This window comes from Hippopotamus amphibius, chromosome 10, assembly GCF_030028045.1.
Source record: "Hippopotamus amphibius kiboko isolate mHipAmp2 chromosome 10, mHipAmp2.hap2, whole genome shotgun sequence".
NCBI classification, from domain to species: Eukaryota; Metazoa; Chordata; class Mammalia; order Artiodactyla; family Hippopotamidae; genus Hippopotamus; species Hippopotamus amphibius.
In genome coordinates this window covers 1,208,609-1,226,924 of record NC_080195.1, presented here as the reverse complement: position 1 = coordinate 1,226,924, position 18,316 = coordinate 1,208,609, and the positions used below count along the sequence as shown (strand labels likewise).

Genomic DNA, 18,316 nt, shown 5'->3' with positions numbered 1-18,316 from the left:
TCCCGGGGGGACAGCTGAGGGGCCGGCGGGGGTGCCCCCACGTCCTCTCTGCCAACCCGCCTCCAGCCAAGGGTCTGTTCCGCAGCAGGCGGCGCGGGCGGCAGGGGGGAGGGCGGGCCGGCCGGGGTGGGGCTCGCTCAGGCCTCGGAGCCCGGGGCCCCTCTCCTGCTGTGTCTCCCGCCCCCCCCTCCCCCGCCTGGGGTCCGCTGGCCTCCGGGGCTGAGGCCGCAAGAGCAGACGGCTCGGCTGGTGGGACGGGAGGCAGGACCGCTCCTCTCCTCCGCACCCTGAGTAAAGAGACACAGGCCACCTTTCCCTGCCGCCCCGGGGCCGCGCCCGTTCTCCCGCACAGCCCCCGGCACCCTGCGGCCGCCTCCGCGCCCCTCCGGCAGGGCCCTGGCGGCCGCTTTCGAAGCCATCAGATCAGCCCCTGGCCTGAACCGTCCATCCATGAACAAGGCTTCCCCGCAGGGCCCGCCTCGCCCCCACAGCCCTGGGCGCTCCCCCCGTGGGCACCGCCAGCCGCCTCTGCGCGAGGCCTGCCCCTCGGGCGAGGCCTGCCCCGGGCCTCCCCGCCCGCCGGGCCCACAGCTCCGCTCGGAGGGCCTCCCCGCGTCGGAGCCGCCTGGTCCCGCGTCCGCGCGCCCCAGGGGTCCCCTGCGCAGACCCAGCTCCCCGCACGCGCGCCGCGGGGACAGCTCCGTGCGCGCTCGCGGCTGCGTGGACACCACGCCCTGTCCGCGCGCTCCGGCCGGAGGAGACGCGCATTCCCCTTCATGCCCGCAGCTGCGGAGGCCAGGGCCAGGACCAGGGCCAGGACCAGGGCCAGGACCAGGGCCAGGACCAGGGCGCCGGCAGGCTGCGGCCCGCCGGGTGGGTTCCGGGGGGCTGCGTTCCTCGCCCCGTGTCCTCGCTCGCCGGGGGCCGCCACATCCGGTCCCCTCCTCCTCCTCTAAGGACGCGAATCCCGGCACCGTCCCCTTGGGGGCACGGACCTGGGGGGCACCGCCCACAGCGAGGCCTCCGAGAGCAGGAGCTGAGGGTCGCGCCGGCCGAGTGGGCATCCCCGCCTGAGCGCCTGCTCCTGCCCCGGCCTCCACCTGCCCCGGCCTCCACCTGCCCCGGCCTCCACCTGCCCCCGCCTCCACCTACCCCCGCCTCCATCTGCCCCGGCCTCCATCTGCCCACGCCTCCATCTGCCCACGCCTCCATCTGCCCCGGCCTCCATCTGCCCACGCCTCCATCTGCCCCGGCCTCCATCTGCCCACGCCTCCATCTGCCCACGCCTCCATCTGCCCCGGCCTCCATCTGCCCACGCCTCCATCTGCCCCGGCCTCCATCTGCCCTGCAGCGGGCTTCGCTTCTGCCGTCGGAGGGACGCGCGCGGGCAGCGGCTCGTATCCCGCAGCTTCGGGAGCAGAAGCCCCGCGGGAGCTGCGCGGAGCGTCCAGTTGTCGGCTGTCACCGCTCCCCGGATCGGCCCAAATCAGCCCCGGATCTGCCCGAATCAGCCCCAGTGGCCCCGAATCTGCCCCGAACCACCCCGAGTCAGCCCCAATCACCCCGAGTCACCCCCGAATCAGCCCGAACCAGCCCCGAATCAGCCCAATCGCCCCGAGTCAGCAGACTGTCCCCACGCCCCCTCCCGCCTCCTCCCGCTTCTGGGAGCCCCCTCCCCTCCCCTCCTCTCCTCTCCCCTCCCCTCCTCTCCTGCTGCCTAGCAAGGCCCCTCTGGGCCCCGGCTCCCCCTGCCTGAGACAGCGCAGGCCCGTCCTCAGGGCCCCCAGGAACAGGAGAGAGTCCACGGGGGGACTCCCTGGGATCTGCCCGGCTCCCCAGGTTTACGGCCCTTCCTGCCCCCGGGTCTCCCTGCGGGTGAAACACAGCCGGCGGGGCTGGGGCAGCTCCCCCATCACACCTCCGCCGCCGGCCTCAGGGCTCGGCCTGCCTCCCGGTTCTGGCCTTGTCCTCGGACCCTGGACACGGGCAGGGCCGCAGGGGGCTGTGGGTGCCGCGGAGCGGGGCTGGGCGCCCCCTCTCCTCCCACCCCCCCAGCTCACTGCAGAAGACAGGAGAGTAGCGGGCGGTTCCCAGGCCTGGAAGGACCCCTGCCTGTGGCATCTGCTGGCGGCGGCGGGCGCAGGTGGGCGGCCCCGGGTGCACCTGTGCCCGCAGGTGAAAGCAGCCGCCGGCCCCGCCCCTCCAGCCGACCTGACGAGGACGCCTGGGATGACCTGTGCTGGTCGCAGGCCTCCCTCCACCCCGGCGGGTCTGTTGTCAGCGACGCTGCAAAACGGGCAGGGGCTTCCCCAGACTCCCTGGAGACCCGCCCAGTGTGCCCGCTGACTGCCCTTCCCTGGGGTCTGTTCCTATGGGAACAGGACTGGTTTTCGGTCTACAGGACTGTGTGCTTCCCTGTGGCTCCGGGACTCACTGCCATAACACTAGTGCCTTAACACAAGACGCGCTCTCCCTGACAGTCCCGCGGGTTAGAAACCCTACACCGTGTCCTCGGGCTGAAACCCAGGCGCTGGCAGGGCCGGCTCTGCCTGAGAGCCTGGCGAGAAGCTGTTTCCTTGCTTTTCCAGCGTCTAGAGGTGCCTGCAGGCAAGCACCTTAACCCTCTGTGACCGGCCCCTCATCCTGCCGCCCTCCTGTAAGGACCCCTGTGATGACACCGACGGCTCAGGATCGAGTTCTCGTCTGAGGTTGTAATTCGTCGCAGCTGCAGGGCGGCACTCACAGCCTCGGAGGACCGGGATGTGGGCGCTTTGCGGCCGTCGCTCACGCCGCACAAGAAGTTCCTGAGATGTGGCTGTTCAGGAGGCAAAGGGAACAGCCCGGCGCGGACAGCACGTCCCCCGGGTCTGGGGAGGCCCCGCCCGCCCTGAACACCCGCACAGGCCTGGCCTGCTGCACACCAGCAACACGTCTGTGTTGAAAGTGAACACACCTACGTGAGGAAGGAACCGATGGGACAGTCAGGGTCGCCGTGAACCACAGGACCGCACGACTGGGACACGGGCCCAGAGGAGGCCAGGATGGAACGCGACAGCTGCTGCATTAGGCCTTGATCATACGCCGGGCGCTGAACGAAGACCCTCCACTGCGATTTCATCTAAATCTCCTGCCGGCCTCGTGACGTGCTCCTACCAGCTCCGCGCACAGATGAGAAATTCTGAGAAGCAACGAACCCCCAGCTGGATGTCTGGTAAACACGGCAGCAAAGCCTGTGCCCTCACCCCTAGTCTGTGTTTCTGGAAAACTGACTGAAACGGAATCCAGACGCAACACAAACGTCAGGGACCGGGGGGTGGCTTCACGTAGTTTCCTGATCCTTGGTCTGGACAGCGGGATGGACCTTTCTCCTGGGGGAGGGGTGGGGCGTGATGCAGCAGAGCGCAGAGCGCAGCCACTGGCACATTCTTTCCAGGGCACATCCTTTCCGGAAATTCACAGCCCCTGATGTCAACCGTGGACCCCGTGGAGCCACGCGATCCAGGTGCAGGACCCTCGTCTAAACACGTCCTGTGCCCAGGACGCAGCGGCACGTGTATCGTGCGTCTCTGAGTGTGCGGAAGCCGGCGCCCGTGTCTGTCACTTGTGTAAATCTGGACACACGGACACTGAACTTGCTTAAGATACTGTACATTAAGGTGTCTCCCGCCAGCACTGGTGTCTCTTCCTCTCTCAGCCGAGTATGAATCCAAACCTTCTGGCTGTGGGTTTACCATGATAATGTAGCTTGCTTAAAGACCAATATGAGTAAGGGTGTTTGAACGTGGCTGTTTGCCACCGTTCACACCTGTTAGCCTGCAGCAAAAGTTCCGTTTCATGACCGAAGCGAGGTATTTTTATACTCAAATTAGAATAGCAGTGCTAAAATGAGACAGACCACTGAGAAGTCGGGGACGGCTGAGAACAGAACGGGAATCCCATATGTTCACATCACAAAAGACATCACGTGTGTGGTGTCTGCAGCGGGCTGCACGGAAACAAGGAGTAAGCTCGGGACTTGACCTTGGCCCCGGGGATGTCAGGGGCGGCCTGTGCCCTGAAGGGTGTCTGGCAGCATCCCTGGCCCTTATGCTCTGGACACCTGCGGCACTCACCCCCCCCCCACCCCCAATGGTGACCAGACACTGCCCCACGGCCCCCGGGGTGGAAGGCAAGCTCCCCCGATTGAGAACCACAGAACTGAAGACAGAGCATCGATCCCATAAGTTAGCACCAAAAAAGAAAAGAAGCAATTATTTTCAATGAAAATAAAGGCAACTCGCCCATCACTTGCCGACAGGAGCATCCCACGTGCTGTCCCCTGCCGCGCCTGCAGCAGGTGTCTGGCCCTGACCGCTCACCTGCGGATGCCAGGGAAGGAGGCCTCCTGGCTGCTTCTCAGAGGCTTGCACGTTCTCTTCCCGGGGCTCCACCAGCTCTGCCTCCAAGAAGGCCCGCCCACCCTGGACCCACCCGGTGCAGCAGGGTAGGCGACGTGTGCCCCCCACACCCCCCTCCTAGGCCTCCGCTTGGCCGCCCCCGCCCTGCTGCCCACACCCCCCGCGCACTCTGGCTCTATCGTCGGGTGGCACACAGCACCCTGGACACCCAGGGAGGTCATCCTCCCCCAGGAAGCCCTACAGCCCCAGCTGCACTCGCCGGACCGGGGGGTCTCTGTGACGCTGACTTACCAGGAGCCTCTCTGGATGCAAGTGGGGGTGGTCGGGGAACAGGTTTCCAGGCAGCAAGCTGTGCGAACGGGTGTGCGCTTAGCGCCGGCAGTGCCAGCAGATGCGAGAGAAGAGCTCCTGGATCCCGAGTTCCGTGGGCGGCTTCTCTGAGGTCTGCGCTCCCAGCCTTTGTCTGCCTGCTCCGTGCCCTGGCCGGGCTCCAGGCAGCCGGTTACACAATCCTGGCTGAGCCCCAGCCTCCCAGCCGAGGCTCCAGCCCTTCCCTCCCTCCCTCCTCCTCCTCTGTGAGTTCAGCCCTGCCATCCAAGATCTGGTAAATTCAGGGAAGGACGTGGGCTGGCTCCAATCCCTCTGCTGGCATCGGTGCCCCTACCAGCCGGCCTCCCCACTGTCTGGTCAGCCCCCTGGCCAGACTCTGAGCCATGTGCTGCCTGCGGGGGGATCTGGGCACATGGGCCCGAGCCCAAGTCTGTGCGGCTGCGATGAGCTGCCCTGGGCCCTGCACTGGGGGTGGGGGGGGGGGGGCAATGGGGAGAGAGAACAGCACCCCCCCGGGAGCAGCAGTGGGACTGAGAGCCCATCCCTAGCTCTGTCCGCGTTCACGGTCACTCTGCGAAGCTCCAGAGTCACAGCGCTCCCCTTACAGGTGAGAAACCGGAAGTTTCTGCCAGGACTCAGCCTGTTCTTATCAGAACTGGGCAGAAGCGTCGCCAGATACGGGCCTGGAAGGCGAGGGAGGCACCAGGAAGCTGCCTGGAAGGACCAGGGTGGCATTTCCCCCGTTAAGATGCTGCAGAAACATGCCTCATCCCCCAGCCGCCGCTGGGCAGCAAAGAACTCCTGACTGGCTCTGCAAGGCTTAATCCGTTCAGGGTCCGAGAGCGGCCCTGACGGCCCTCTGCTCCCTCCTTCCAGCCCAAGAGACACGCGCTGGGGGCCCTCCTGGGCACAGGGGTGTGTGTGTGTGTGTGTGTGTGTGTGTGTGTGTGTGTGAGCTCACGTGCATCTGCGTGAGCGAGCCCATGTGCAGGGCGGCCGAGGGCATGAAGGGAGAAGAGGCTTCTGAGCGGGAAGGAAAGCGCCCTGGGCCTGGGCTGGAATTGACACATGGGTGAGCACACCTCCAGAAGAACACCACACAACCAGCTATGCGTTTTTCTTCCACAGTCACTCAATTATTTTTAAAAACAAGCAGTCTCCACACCCTGCTTCCCTCGGGGTCGTGACCTGGCGTGTGATGGCAGTTCTGTCAACGCAGAGCTCCCGCTACTTTGAAACCTTTATTCATTTAAAAAAAAATCCACTTGTATGAAATGCTTTCATGCATATAAATCTAAACATCACCAAAAAATGTACAGTCACAAGCGCTTCAATTATGCCCATTTGACAGGTGAGAAAACCGTGGCTATAAATTAGCCCTCTGTCCCCAGGATCTACAACATTCTTCTAAATTCAACTTATGAAAATATTTACAGAAAAAAGATACTTTGGGATGTGATTTAGAAAATCAAATCAGATGACTCCACCTGCAAAGATCCCATTTCCTGCAGGCTGTCAAGACAGAGAAGCAGTTACACGAGCTAATCCAGTGAGCCCTGCAGCCCGGAGTCCCGTCACTGGGAAGAGGCCGTCTGGAAGGAAGCCTCCTCTCCGGGCTGCCAGCTCCTGCTCTGAGTGCCGCAGGTTCAAAAGGCAAGGAGTCCCTCCCCCGGCTGGAACCAGGGCCTCTGAGCAGGGCCGGGTCCAGAGTGATGCTCACATTTTAACTGAAAGATGGGAAGAGAATAAAGTGATACTAAAAGCTTCACCACACAGCTGGAAAGTAAAATCTGGCAAAGTGACAGATGGACGGCAAGTGACAGCCAGGTTTTCCTAAATATGTCACCAATATTACAATGAAGTGGAAAGCTCAGCTGGCACCATTTTTATTTTTTACTTATTTATGCCATAAGAAGATACGGTAATCGCAAGCTGAGTTTTTTGAGGTATGGATTAAGACCAAATAATCTCTGAGTATCAAGGTTTCAGTAAAAGGCATATCCAAGTACTTCTCTGTTATATGGCCATGGAAAACGCCGAGAAACGATATGTTTTTAACCAGTGCAAACAGTATGGAGCTGCCTTTAGATGCTTTTCTTTATATTTTATATTGAACTCATTCAACTCATGAAGTCGCTCAAAATAAAACTAGCAAGTGAGGCGTCTCAAGAGAGTTTCTTAGCACCGCCTTGCAACTCAAGTGCTCTTTTCCACAAACACTGTGTCCGTCTCTGGAATCAACACGTAAACTCCCAAACGAGCACATGGGGATGCCGCGTCAGAAAGGACCACCTGACTGTCCCAAGAACACAACTTCACCTTTGGCTTTTACCAGAAAAAAGGCAACTGGCAAAATTTCATTTTTAAATAAAAAGACTTTATTTATGACATAAGATAGCAGCTAACAGTTTAAGGAAGCCTGGGGAGATACTTCTTTCCCATGGGGGCACAGGTGCACCTTGGAAAATATTTGGCCAAGTCATAAAATTAGCATTTTTAGTCACCAGTAAAGTGCTGAGACATTAGCCTCGCGGGGACCTGCACTGGTCGCAGTGAGCAGAACGTCAACAGATAAATACACGTGGAGCACAGGCAGCTCGCAGCTCACTCGCTCACGACCCCTGCAGGAGGCAGCCTGTGCGTCTGCAGAAGGGGCCCTGAGCGCCAGCCCTGAGGACCGAGGGCCACCTCTCCCACGTCCGGTGTCCACCGCCAGCAAAGGCGCCCACCCTGACCAGCACCGCGTGTCCTTCAGACATGGCTTCAAAGACGGAAGGTGCAAACACAGCAGGAAGGATGGACCAAGACACCTTCCACGCGTCTCCTGCGACACTAAAACACACACCTCTCACGTGGATATTTTGGCATTGATGCGTGAGCCTAAAGTTGATAGGAATTGAGCATTTTGGTTCAAAGCAAACAGTATTTGTGAAACGTTACAGACAATATATTGACTAAAACTTTGTTAATTTTTTAATAGCAAAACGCGATATAAAAATACTACTTTGTTAAAAATATACAGTACACACATTATACCACTTTGGAAAACCCAGCTCAACTCAGAAAGCATATACCACCACCCGGACTGGTGTATGCTACCGACTTTCTTCACTGTTACAAATTCTGTTCTGGAGTTAAAAGATACACCATATAAATAAAAGCAGTGAATCTGAATCAAGTGAAATTACGTTGAGAATTGTTAATAAACCCCTCCCCTGCGGAATACGCTGAGTCTGTGAGTTCTCTGGGGAGCAGGACACGAGAGCCGGTGCGCGGCGGCCCGCGGTTATGAAGGACCACGGGGGTCGGACGCGGAGCATCCTCCCGGGACCCCCACCCGCTCACGCGCGCGGGCCCCGGGCTCTGCGGCACGGGGAGCAGGGGGCTGCCGGGGACGCCCCCTGGGTGATACTGCGCACGGCGGCCCGAGGCGGCGGCAAGGATGCTCGGGCGCGCGGCCGGGATGCTCGGGCGCGCGGCCGCCGGGCTAGGCGCTCAGCAGCGGGATCTGCCAGACCATGACGGACGAGGCCAGCTCCTCGGGCCGCTGCTGCCGGGCCTTCCTGCTCACCCGCCGGTGGCCCTGGCCCCCGCAGGCCACCAGCACGGAGCTGGCCTTCGCCTTCCGGGCCCGCCGCGCGCGGCCGGCGGCGACGCCGGGGGGCCGCGGGAGGTCCCGGCCCGGGCCCTCCTCCTCCGGGCGCGGCTCCAGGGAGCCCGAGGCCCGCGACGGCGGCGGGGAGCCGGACGCGGAGGAGGCGTCGCTGGCCGGCGCGGGGGGGCCCGGCGGCGCCCCCAGCCACACGGGCCCCGCGGCCTCGCCGGGCGGCGCGTCCCCCCGCTCCTCGTCCGCGGGCTCGGCGCCGGGGGCCGGGCTGTCGCGGGGCTTGTCCTTGTCCGCCCTGGGGGCGGCCGCGGCCTCGACCAGGAACTTGACGGGCCCGTGGTGCGCGTGGTAGGAGACCAGGCCTCGCCCTGCAAGGGGACAGCGCTCAGCGGGGCCGGCGCCGGGCGGGACCCCGCGCACCACCGCGCGCGCCTCCCTACTCACTCCCAAGAGCGCCCGCAGACCCCGGCCCAACACGCGCCCCTGGTTGCTGTCAACAGCATCTCGGCTCTGGGGCTCGCACCACCCTTTCAGAGGCGTAAAACGGCTGTTTTCCTGGTTTCTGCATAAATGCCTTCTCACCTGCTCTAAGATAACACATGTAGGAAAAGTTTTCCTAACATTTGATTTAAAAAAATTAAATGCCTGACATATGTCCATTTTAGGAACAAGATGCCCAAACTGCCGGTAGCTTCCTGCCATGTTTCATTTCAAAAAGATTCCGTGGTTTAGAATACGTTAGTCCTATGGTATTAATGACAATGGGGGCTTTTCAGTTCAAAGGTGATGTGAACTGAACTTTAAAAGAAGCACCAGAAACTCCCCGCAGGCCTTCTTATGAAACGCAGACCCCCCCCAAACACCGTGACTCCAAGGGTCAGGCGGGAACGGGATGTCTGTTTTTAGGCGCCCCGCAGGTGGGCTGACACAGACATGTGGACTAGATGCCCCTTTCACCAGATGCTCTGAGGCTGAAACAGGGCCCCAGCGCCGTCCTCCCGCTCTGGCCGAGGCGGCGGACACGACAGCATTCCTCAGCCGGGCGAGATGCCTTCCTCAACTGGCAGAAGGGTGAGCCTAGACCTCCACCAACAGGGGGACTGGGCACCGTGGAGGGATGGGGACGCCCAGACACCAGGGATGGAGGTGTGATCTGACGCGACAGCCCAGGGGACTGTCCCAGCAGCACCCGGTGAGCCTGAACGTGAGTGTTCCTACACACCTGTGATCTCCCGAACACACCCAGCGGACCCGAGTCCCTATGAGAAGGGGCGGCCAGAAGGACACCCACAGGGCCTTTGCATGCAGCACACAACACTGGAGACAACTACACACCCACCACATGTCACACAGGGAACAAAACCACGCCACACAGCAGGACACACACGAGCTGCAGTCACGCGGCCGAGGGGGCTGTGCCTCAGAAGTTATGTGGAAGGAAGCAGCTGGAGAGGAACACGTATGCTAGGAGACAGTTACAGACATGCTAGAACGCACCATTAGAGACTTTAGAACTGGGAGATTCGGTGTGACGTATTCATGCTACTATCGAGTATAACACAGAAGGCTAGCGGGAAGCTGCTGCAGAGCACAGGGAGCTCAGCTCGGTCTCTGTGACGACCTAGGGGGGTGGGGGAGGGAGGCGCGAGGGGGAGGGGGAGGGGACGTGGAGATGTACGTATACCTACAGCTGACTCACTGCCTTGTACAGCAGAAACTAACGCAACATTGTGAAGCAATTTTACTCCAAAGAAACAAAACAACCAAAAAACTTCCTTTTAAAAAAAGGTACAAATTAGCTAAACTGTAGACAAAAACTAATGGAATGACGACGTGAGACTGCAGGAGAAGAGCGTCTGGCTGTGGGAGGGGCACCCACGGCTGTCACGCGAGGGGTGTCCTACTCCTGAGCCTTTTACCACTTAAACAGCACATGTCTGTCATACACAGCTCTGTATGTACCACAGAGAGATCATAATGAAACAGAAATTAAGAAATGAAAAAACAAAATTGGAATTCCACGATCCCAACAGATGGAGCATGACCAAACGTGAATTCATCTAAAGCAACAGATCCGTGACAGCTTGGTGAGGGAAGAAAGGGTGCCTGCAGTCGCAGTGACGTACTCCAGAGCTGACAAGAGGAAGTAACTGTAGACAGAGATCTTCAGTAACGTTTCGATGAGTTTCCTACAAATCTTTTTCTCTGAGAGTCATATAATCAACATAAAATTTAAGATCTTGGTCTTACCTAACTTACAGAATTAACGTGTTTCTGTATCATTCAGAGCTCTGTGCAAACACCGTTTTCACTGGCTGCGTTACATTCTAAAATGGCAACGGGCCCATTCTCTTAAATGTCTCCCTACCCCTAATTGTGGACCTTCAGGCTGCTTCCTTTTCTTTCTGCATCACAACTTGTCCCTAGACTTGGCTGCTTCCCGAGACAGACTCCTGAACTGGAAACCTGACTCCTGACGCAAGAGCACCTTCAGGTCCTTAAGTGCTTCCCAAAAAGGCTGTGTCCACTTGAACTCCTCCCAACACTGCAAAACAGCACAACTGAGCTTTCCCAGATGCTGGGCCTCCTTCTTTGCAAAACATAAAAAGCATCCATTTTCACGGAACAAAACGGTATAGAATGATCAAAGCCACCAGGTGGCAAAAAAGGTGACGTGAAAACACGTCTTGGGGATAAGGGTCTCCCTGGACTACCGATGTGAGAAACAGGAAGACGAAAGTATGACCTGATGATTCAAACTAGCAGACACAGTCTTTACAGTAGGAACCAAAGGAGAGAAGGAGGGGGAGAGGGGAGGGAGGGAGGGAGAAAACCACCCCAATAAGTTACCCTGCTTCAGCAAAGACACAGCTGGCCACGGACCCATGGGCTTGAGAGTTCAGGGCAGGACAGAGGCCCGCAAGGTGGGGGCGCACGGGGGTGTACTCACCGGTCACCTTGGGGATGCCTTGCAGGCGAGGGACAGGCAGGGCCACCACGACGCCCAGGCTGGTGCCGACCATCAGGAGGCCGTGGCAGACGAGCAGGCTGGTCACGGACAGCCGCTGGTGTCCTGGACGGAGGGACAGGAGAGGCTTGGGCCCACAGCCCGGCCTCCGCAGCCCACGCGCGGGGGAGGGGTCCCGGGGACGGCCCAGAAACCCAACAGACCCGCCAGAGCGCTCCCCAGGCCACCCCAAGCCCTGCCGGCCGGTGGTGTCACCGGAGCCCCAGCCACACACCATGACTGCTTCACCGGACGGGCAAGAGAGATCCGGGGGACGCCACGCTACAGCCGGCAGAGCGCGTGGCCACAGCCGCGGGACACGTGGCTGGCGCCCTCGGCACTGCTGGACAGGCACCTCCAGAGCCAATCACAGCCCCCGCCAACCGTCCACTTCCAGGAGAGCTGCGTGCGCGCGCGCGTGCACACACACACACACACACACACACACAGCCACACACACACACCCACACTCTCACACACACACACACACACACACGTGCGTCAGGCGGCGGCCCCGTGCCAGCAAGGGCCCACCCGGACAGGTAAGGAGAGACCTCACAGGCAGGACGGGCGCCCAGTGCCATCCGTGCTCAGCACCTCGGGGGAGACACGCGACGGTCCACAGGTTCTGCCGGAAGGAGGCCTCTCGGGGCCTCGGTGGGAGCGCCTGGGAGGCGCTGATGCCCACCCTGGGGGCCGAGGGCCTTCGGAGCCTCTGGCTGTTTGCTTCACTTTGCTTTGTTTTGCAGCCGAGGCTCTGAGGCCCAGAGAGGTGGGTCAGCCTGACGCGGTTAGGACGCGGGAGTGAAGGTGCACGTCTGCCGGGACGCTCACCGCGGGGACGGATCCTGGGCCCCGCGCAGCCCACCCTGGCCCCGCCCCCGCCCCCCCCGCATCACCGCTTTCACCAGAAGCCTTAAACCACTCCTGGCGTCTCCGCTCAGGCCTAGAGCTCGAGAGCAGAGAAAGGCCACCCAGGCTGCTCCCGGGAGGGAACAGAGGACACTTCCCTGCAGCTGGATTCTCCTGTTCCCTAGAAATGAGTCATTTCCAGTATCTCTGCATGTGACCCAAGTTTGTCTTAGATAAAAAGCATGAACACAAACGGTCCACACGCCAAGGCCAAAGGTGGGTTGCCGTGTCTACCGAAGTCATTTTATGATTACTTAGGCAGCAAAGAAAAAAATAGCCAAACCAAAAGAACAGAAAACCAAAGATCTGGTTTTACCTCTAACTACGCGCATATTATTTCTAAAAAGCTAATGCATTAAGTTCCCAGGAATTCTGAACTCGAGCCCGTGGGAGCAGCTAGGGCTTTAGAGATGCCCGGGAGCTGAGTGTCTGTCTACACGTGGGCCAGGAGCTGTCATTTCCAAACACCAGGAAGAAACACAGCAGCGGTTTAGAAACGTGGCTCTGGGCACAGCTCACGACGACTGCTGTCCAGGGGCAGGGGGGCCTGTCGGGGGGCAGCCCTGCGGAGGTGAGCCCCGCCAAGCCAGGGAACGTCCCGGCACACACGGGTGCGCCTCCCAGAGCATCAGTCTCCCTCGACGTCAGGTGGCCTGCAGGTTCCCCACGGCTACGCACCAGACAGAAAGCAAATCCACAGAGCTGAGGCCATCCTCTCCAACCCTCCTGAAGACCTCCGGTGAAAGCAGCTGGTGGAGGGCTCGCTGCTCTGGGTTTTGTTCTGTTTCAATGACGCACAGCTTCCCCCGCTGCCCTGATGCATGGGGGCGGCAGGTTACTTTCCATTCGAATACCTTGCTCCTCCGCACCACGGTGAGGGGGTCTCCCCTCATGACGTGAGTGGAGAATGTCATGACAACGGGATGGATGGGGACAGAGCTACCATTCCCCTTCTGCAGCCACTTTCCAAAGCCCCTGTCCTGGAAGGAATATGGAAACTGGGCCGTGGTATGGCCCTGTGGCCCTAGAAGTGAATACATTACCTAACCCTAACCCTAACCCTAACCCACGAAAGTACTGGGAACGATAAAAACAAGCAGACTGTCACGCCATGGTCTCAGGGCTGGTTCAGAGGTTGGCTGTGCGTTTTCATGTCACGTAATTCCACCCACACCCTCATTTGGCAGCCGAGTCCTGCATATAAGTGAAAACCCTTTGCACGAATAAATCATTTCATGATTCATTTGATCATCCTGAAAAATTTTGGTCTGGGAAACTGAGTTCCCTTTAATTCCGCTCCAAAAAAGGAATTTATGAGTTAAACTTTCTGTCACAGAGAATTTATAACTTTTAAAGTACTGGCTTAGGACTACTAGAGAAGCATTTGAAATATTTTTGATCTACCACTTGGCTTTAAAGAAAACTAATGAGGAAAACGGTAACTTCAAATAACCCATCTGCACCGTAAGGGTTACGCTTTCATATTGCAAACAGATCCTGTGAAATACGACGTGAAACATTTCCAACCACTAACAAAAACATTAAAAAGATTTTACTTTCAAATGACGAAGGATAAAACTTTACTATTTATTTTCATTCATAAATACATTTTGAAAGTCATCTTTTATCCTCCTTAGGAATTTCTCCACCTCTCTGCCTGTAAACAGCATGTCAGGAACATCTGACTTTTCGTCCTGTCTCCAGCTTTCCCATCTGTGTTACGTTATACGTAGCAAAAATCTGGGAAACTCTCTCTAGTCTTTGTAAAGAAACTCCTCTCTCCAGAAGTGGATCTTTCTAAAGAGAAAGGACAAAACAACTCAAAGGCACAGAAGGTGCCCCGTGTGGTGTCGGGATGGGGAAAAGTCACCGTGTGGGGAAAGACCCACGGAAAAAACCGGGGCTCCTGGGAGGAGCTCCTGGGAGGACCCCCAAACCTTCACTTCATCAGAACAAAGCCGGGAGCGGGGAAACGGCGACGTGTTTCCTTCTAACTGGTTTGGAAGCCTTCAGTGTCAGGGCATGATGGTCTGTTCCATTTGCAAAGCAGCCTACGATCCGCCTTTAATGCCACACGTGGACGTTTCACTGGATGGTACCTGGGGAACGTGGTGGCCCTCCCACGTCAGAGGGCCCGCGGACAGGGCTGCTGACAGGCGTCCAGGCGGCCCCTCGCGGACGCGCCCCCCGTGGCCTCCCGGGGGGACGACTGGGGCCCTGAGCCGGCCAGGCTGCGGGCCGAGGGGCCACCCGCTCAGCATCGAGGGGGGAGTGGGGGGGGAGGGGGACAGAGGTGCCGACACGGCGCTCAGCCTGCCAGCTGCACGGGGCCGAAGCGAGTGGCAGACAGGAGCCGGGCGGGCGCCCACGGCCGGCCCCCAGCCAGGACGGAGACCAGGGAGGCGGGCGGGCCGCGCTGCTGGCTGGCGCCGGACGGCACCGGGAGCCCAGGGGGCACAAAGCCCACGCCTCGGTCTGCGCCCTAACCTGTAAACCAGCTCGAGGCGGGCTGAAGTTGCGGAATTCCCCGAGGACGTGGTTGATGGTATTTCGAGAAGGTACACTGTTTCATTAGACAGAAAATTGGGCTGTTTCATTTGGTGACGTCACCCCGGGAAGGCAACGTGCTCCCTCAGCAGGGACCTGCGAAGGCTAACTGACAGGGTCCCCGCATCTTTCCATCCAAATACTCTCCCTGACTGTTCTGGACAAAGAGCAAACAGCGGCGTCCTGACGTGATCTGTGCCGGCTCTCCACCCGGAGGAGAGGCCACCCTCAGAACTGCGGCGCAGGCTGTGCCCACCCTGGGAGCCGGGAAGGGTGACGACCGCCCTTCGACACGCCTGTGCGGGTCCCAGGTGCCGTCACCCACGGTGTCTGCCGCCTCTGACATGTTTACGGCAAAGCACTCGCGCTCAGGGTGCCCAGAACCGAGGACAGAAACGCAACTCATCACACAGTCACAGCCCACACACAGGGAAAGCGCGCTGAGACCTCTAGGGAACTAAATGGGGTTATCAATTCTGCTACAAAAAAGGCATGAGTTACAGTACGTGATTTCTTCAAATTCTGCTCTTTCTGGCCTGGGACGTCTTCATCTCTAGAACCTACTGGAATTTTATACCCAGTGAGAGCATGGAAGCACAGCTGTGCACATTATTGCCACGCAGGTAGATAAGAAGCCAGGGAGTCATTAACTGGGGGTGCAAAGAAGGAAAGACAAAGAGCTTAAGTACACCCGGTGCAAACAGGTCACAGGGTCACAGGTACGTGACCGCTGGGCTTTGGTCCAACACAGGCCAGCGGCTCGAGCGCCCTGGGAGGGCTTCCTGCACGGGGCCGTTCACGCGGGGCGGCGGGGAGCCCGCGGGCGGCACACCTGACGTTCTCTTCTCCAGCCGGGAGCCAGGACAGCGCATCCAGCACGGGAAGGGAGAGCAACGCCCCGAGGCGTGAGCCCGGCTCTTCAAAGCCGCGTGGAGGCGCAGGCCGGCACACAGCAGGCGACGCATGTGCACACTAGCTACACACACACACACTGGCAACAGGCTTACGTACATGAGCCACACGCCCACGCGTGACACGCACACGTGTGTACACACGAGCCACACGCCTGCACACACCCGCACACACCCAGCAGCCACACGTGGCTCCCGCACCCCCACCTCTACCCCTCTCCTGGCTGGAGCCCCGCTGCCAGGAGCAGCCGTCCCGCGTGGGGGCCCGTGGAGCCCAGTGGGGGCTCCCGAGAGCACCCCCTCCCCCGCCGGTCCCCTGCTTTCCTGGGCTCTTCAACCCCGCCCCCGCCCCACCTCCTTAACGAAACCGCCTGTGCTGGGCGGTCCTGACCTCGGGGGAGGGCCCTGAGCCCCGCCCCCCCAGGGGCCCCGCCCCCTCCCCCCCCCCCACGCCGGCCCACCTGGCAGCATGTGGTGCACGGGGGTGGCGATGTTGATGTCCTGGAGGTGCTTGAGCGTCTCCGTGTGGAAGAGGCGGAGCGTGGCCCCCGAGGTGAAGGCGACCCAGATGCCCACGCCGGCCACAGCCACGTGTGCGACCACCATGCCCTCCTCCTGGTGGGCCTCCAGCTGCCGCTGCGGACACCAAGGACAAGGGCGGTGGGCGTCGGGGCACCCGCGCTACACCCCATCTCACCTCACGGGCCGCCCTCCGGGCTGTGCAGGAAGCCTTGGGCGGGGCCGCGGTCTACCCGTCCAGCCGGCACCTGAGCTCACCTGCCCTCACCTGCCCGCAGCAAGGGCGCGGCCACCCCAGATCCACGGGCGCTGAGCAGCGGCCCTGGACGCATGCAGACCCATCCGTCGCCCCAAACCTGGGCGGAACGAGGGCCACGCCTGCCTGCCGGGAGACCTGTACAGGCAGCTGGACCCTCGCCGAGCCCTCAGGGTGCCCTTGGTGTCCTTCCCGTCTGGTCCCTGGGTGGCCGCCCCGTCTGGTCCCTGGCTGGCCACCTGCTGCTTCTCTGTTCAACCAGGTCCTTCCCGAGCCTCCGGGCTGAGCTCTGCCCCACATCTCCATCCTGACAACCCTGCCCCGCGGGGCTCCCAAGAGGGAACTGCTGCAGCTTGTCCCCACGATGGGTGGGCGAGTGCTGGGCACCTACGGTCGCCGCCTACCAGGGATGGGGGGGCAGGTGGGGCGAAGCTCGGAGACACAATGGCAAGACACAGCGTCTGCAAAGAGGTCCTCTTAGTCCCCAGCAGGTCACAGGGCTGCACCGCTCTCTGCCCTGAAAAGAGGTGACTTAACCCCACAGGGAGAAAGCACAGGCTCCCACGTCTGCCCTGGGGCTGGTCCTCGAGGACCGAGAACAGGGTGGGGGGTGGGCGGGGCCTGTCTAGACCCACAACGCTGCTGGCAGGGCCGGGTGTACCATCCTTGCACCCACACGGAAAGGACGCGCTGGGTAACATTCTTGCTGCACGCACACACGTGGCCCTCCTGAGCCGGACCAAAGGGGACACGTGAGTCTCTGACTGGAGTCGGACGGGACGCCCCACGTCCAAGGGCATCACACCTTGTTTGAAGTGAAGGCTGCACCGGGACAGGCGGGCATCTCGGGCCCGCACACGGGGGCTGGAGAGCCCGGGGCGGGGGGGGGGGGGGGGGGGCGTGCAGCCTGGCCGTCGTCCTGAAGCCAGAACGCGGGCACCGCTGTGACCCCAGAGGCAGCAGACTCCTCTGACGGCCTGAGAGCCCAGTCCTGTCACCACCACGTGCCCGGGGGACCTGTCCCCTCCGCCGTCCCCCTGTGCCTCCCAGGAGGGAACACGGGGCCTCCAGGTAAAGAGGGAGGGCCTGCCCTCCGGGCTGGCTCAGGCCCTCGGCCCCCCTGCAGCCAGAAGATGGGGGGCCGCCGTTCCCTCCCAGAGACGCCCGTGTGCCGCTCAGCCCTGCAGACACCTCCCACCACGCGCCTGCGCTCCCCCCACAGAGCCGCCCCGGTCACCCCGCATCTGACCTGAGCACGCGTCCGTGGGGAGGAGCCGGTGGCGGCCATCAGGAAGGAACCCCGAGTTCTAACAGGGTAAGGTCTCCTGAGTAAACACGCAGCAGCGGAAACCCCGGGCCCCACGGCAATCCCACGTGTCAGCTTGTTTCCCAACAGCTGCTGCACCTCGCAGCCCAGCGGCCACGCGTGCGGCTTCCGACGTCCCCGCGTCCTCCGCGGGGCTTGGTGACGTCCCTTCTGCTGTCGTCCTTGCGGGGGGACGTGGCGTCTCACGGTTGTTCCGGTCTGCATTTCCCTAAGGACGGACGACACCGGTGCGAGCCCTTCCCTGTGTGCGCCGGCCAGCTGTCTGTCTCCTCTGTAGAAATGTCTGTTCAGATCCTCAGTGCATTTCGGAATTGGGCTGTTTTCCGTGTGATCGTTGAGCTGTACGGTATGTAAGCTGTTTGTTACACACTCTCGGCAGATACGTGCTTTGTAAGTGTTTTCGGCCATCCCTGGGTCTTTGCCCTTGGTTGACAGCCTGTGGAGGCGGCCTGGGCTGCCCCATCCCACGGTCACCACGGGGACAGACACAGCGTCTCCCCCCC

At 60.7% G+C, this 18,316-nt stretch overlaps 1 protein-coding gene across 7 annotated transcripts in view; it reads right to left on the bottom strand.

Annotated features, from left to right (window-relative positions):
- Window positions 1-7,118: 7,118 nt before the first annotated feature.
- Window positions 7,119-18,316, bottom strand: part of ARHGEF10 (Rho guanine nucleotide exchange factor 10) — an 81,791-nt gene continuing 70,593 nt past the window's right edge. For 5 of the 7 annotated variants that reach the window (XM_057697201.1, XM_057697202.1, XM_057697203.1 and 2 more), the window contains 3 exons: window positions 16,173-16,347; window positions 11,285-11,407; window positions 8,188-8,702 (listed from right to left, as the gene is read on the bottom strand). In XM_057697201.1, the coding sequence (XP_057553184.1) occupies window positions 8,215-8,702; window positions 11,285-11,407; window positions 16,173-16,347 (786 nt within the window). In that variant the 3' untranslated portion in view covers window positions 8,188-8,214. The other 2 variants (XM_057697205.1, XM_057697206.1) reach the window with 2 other exon arrangements.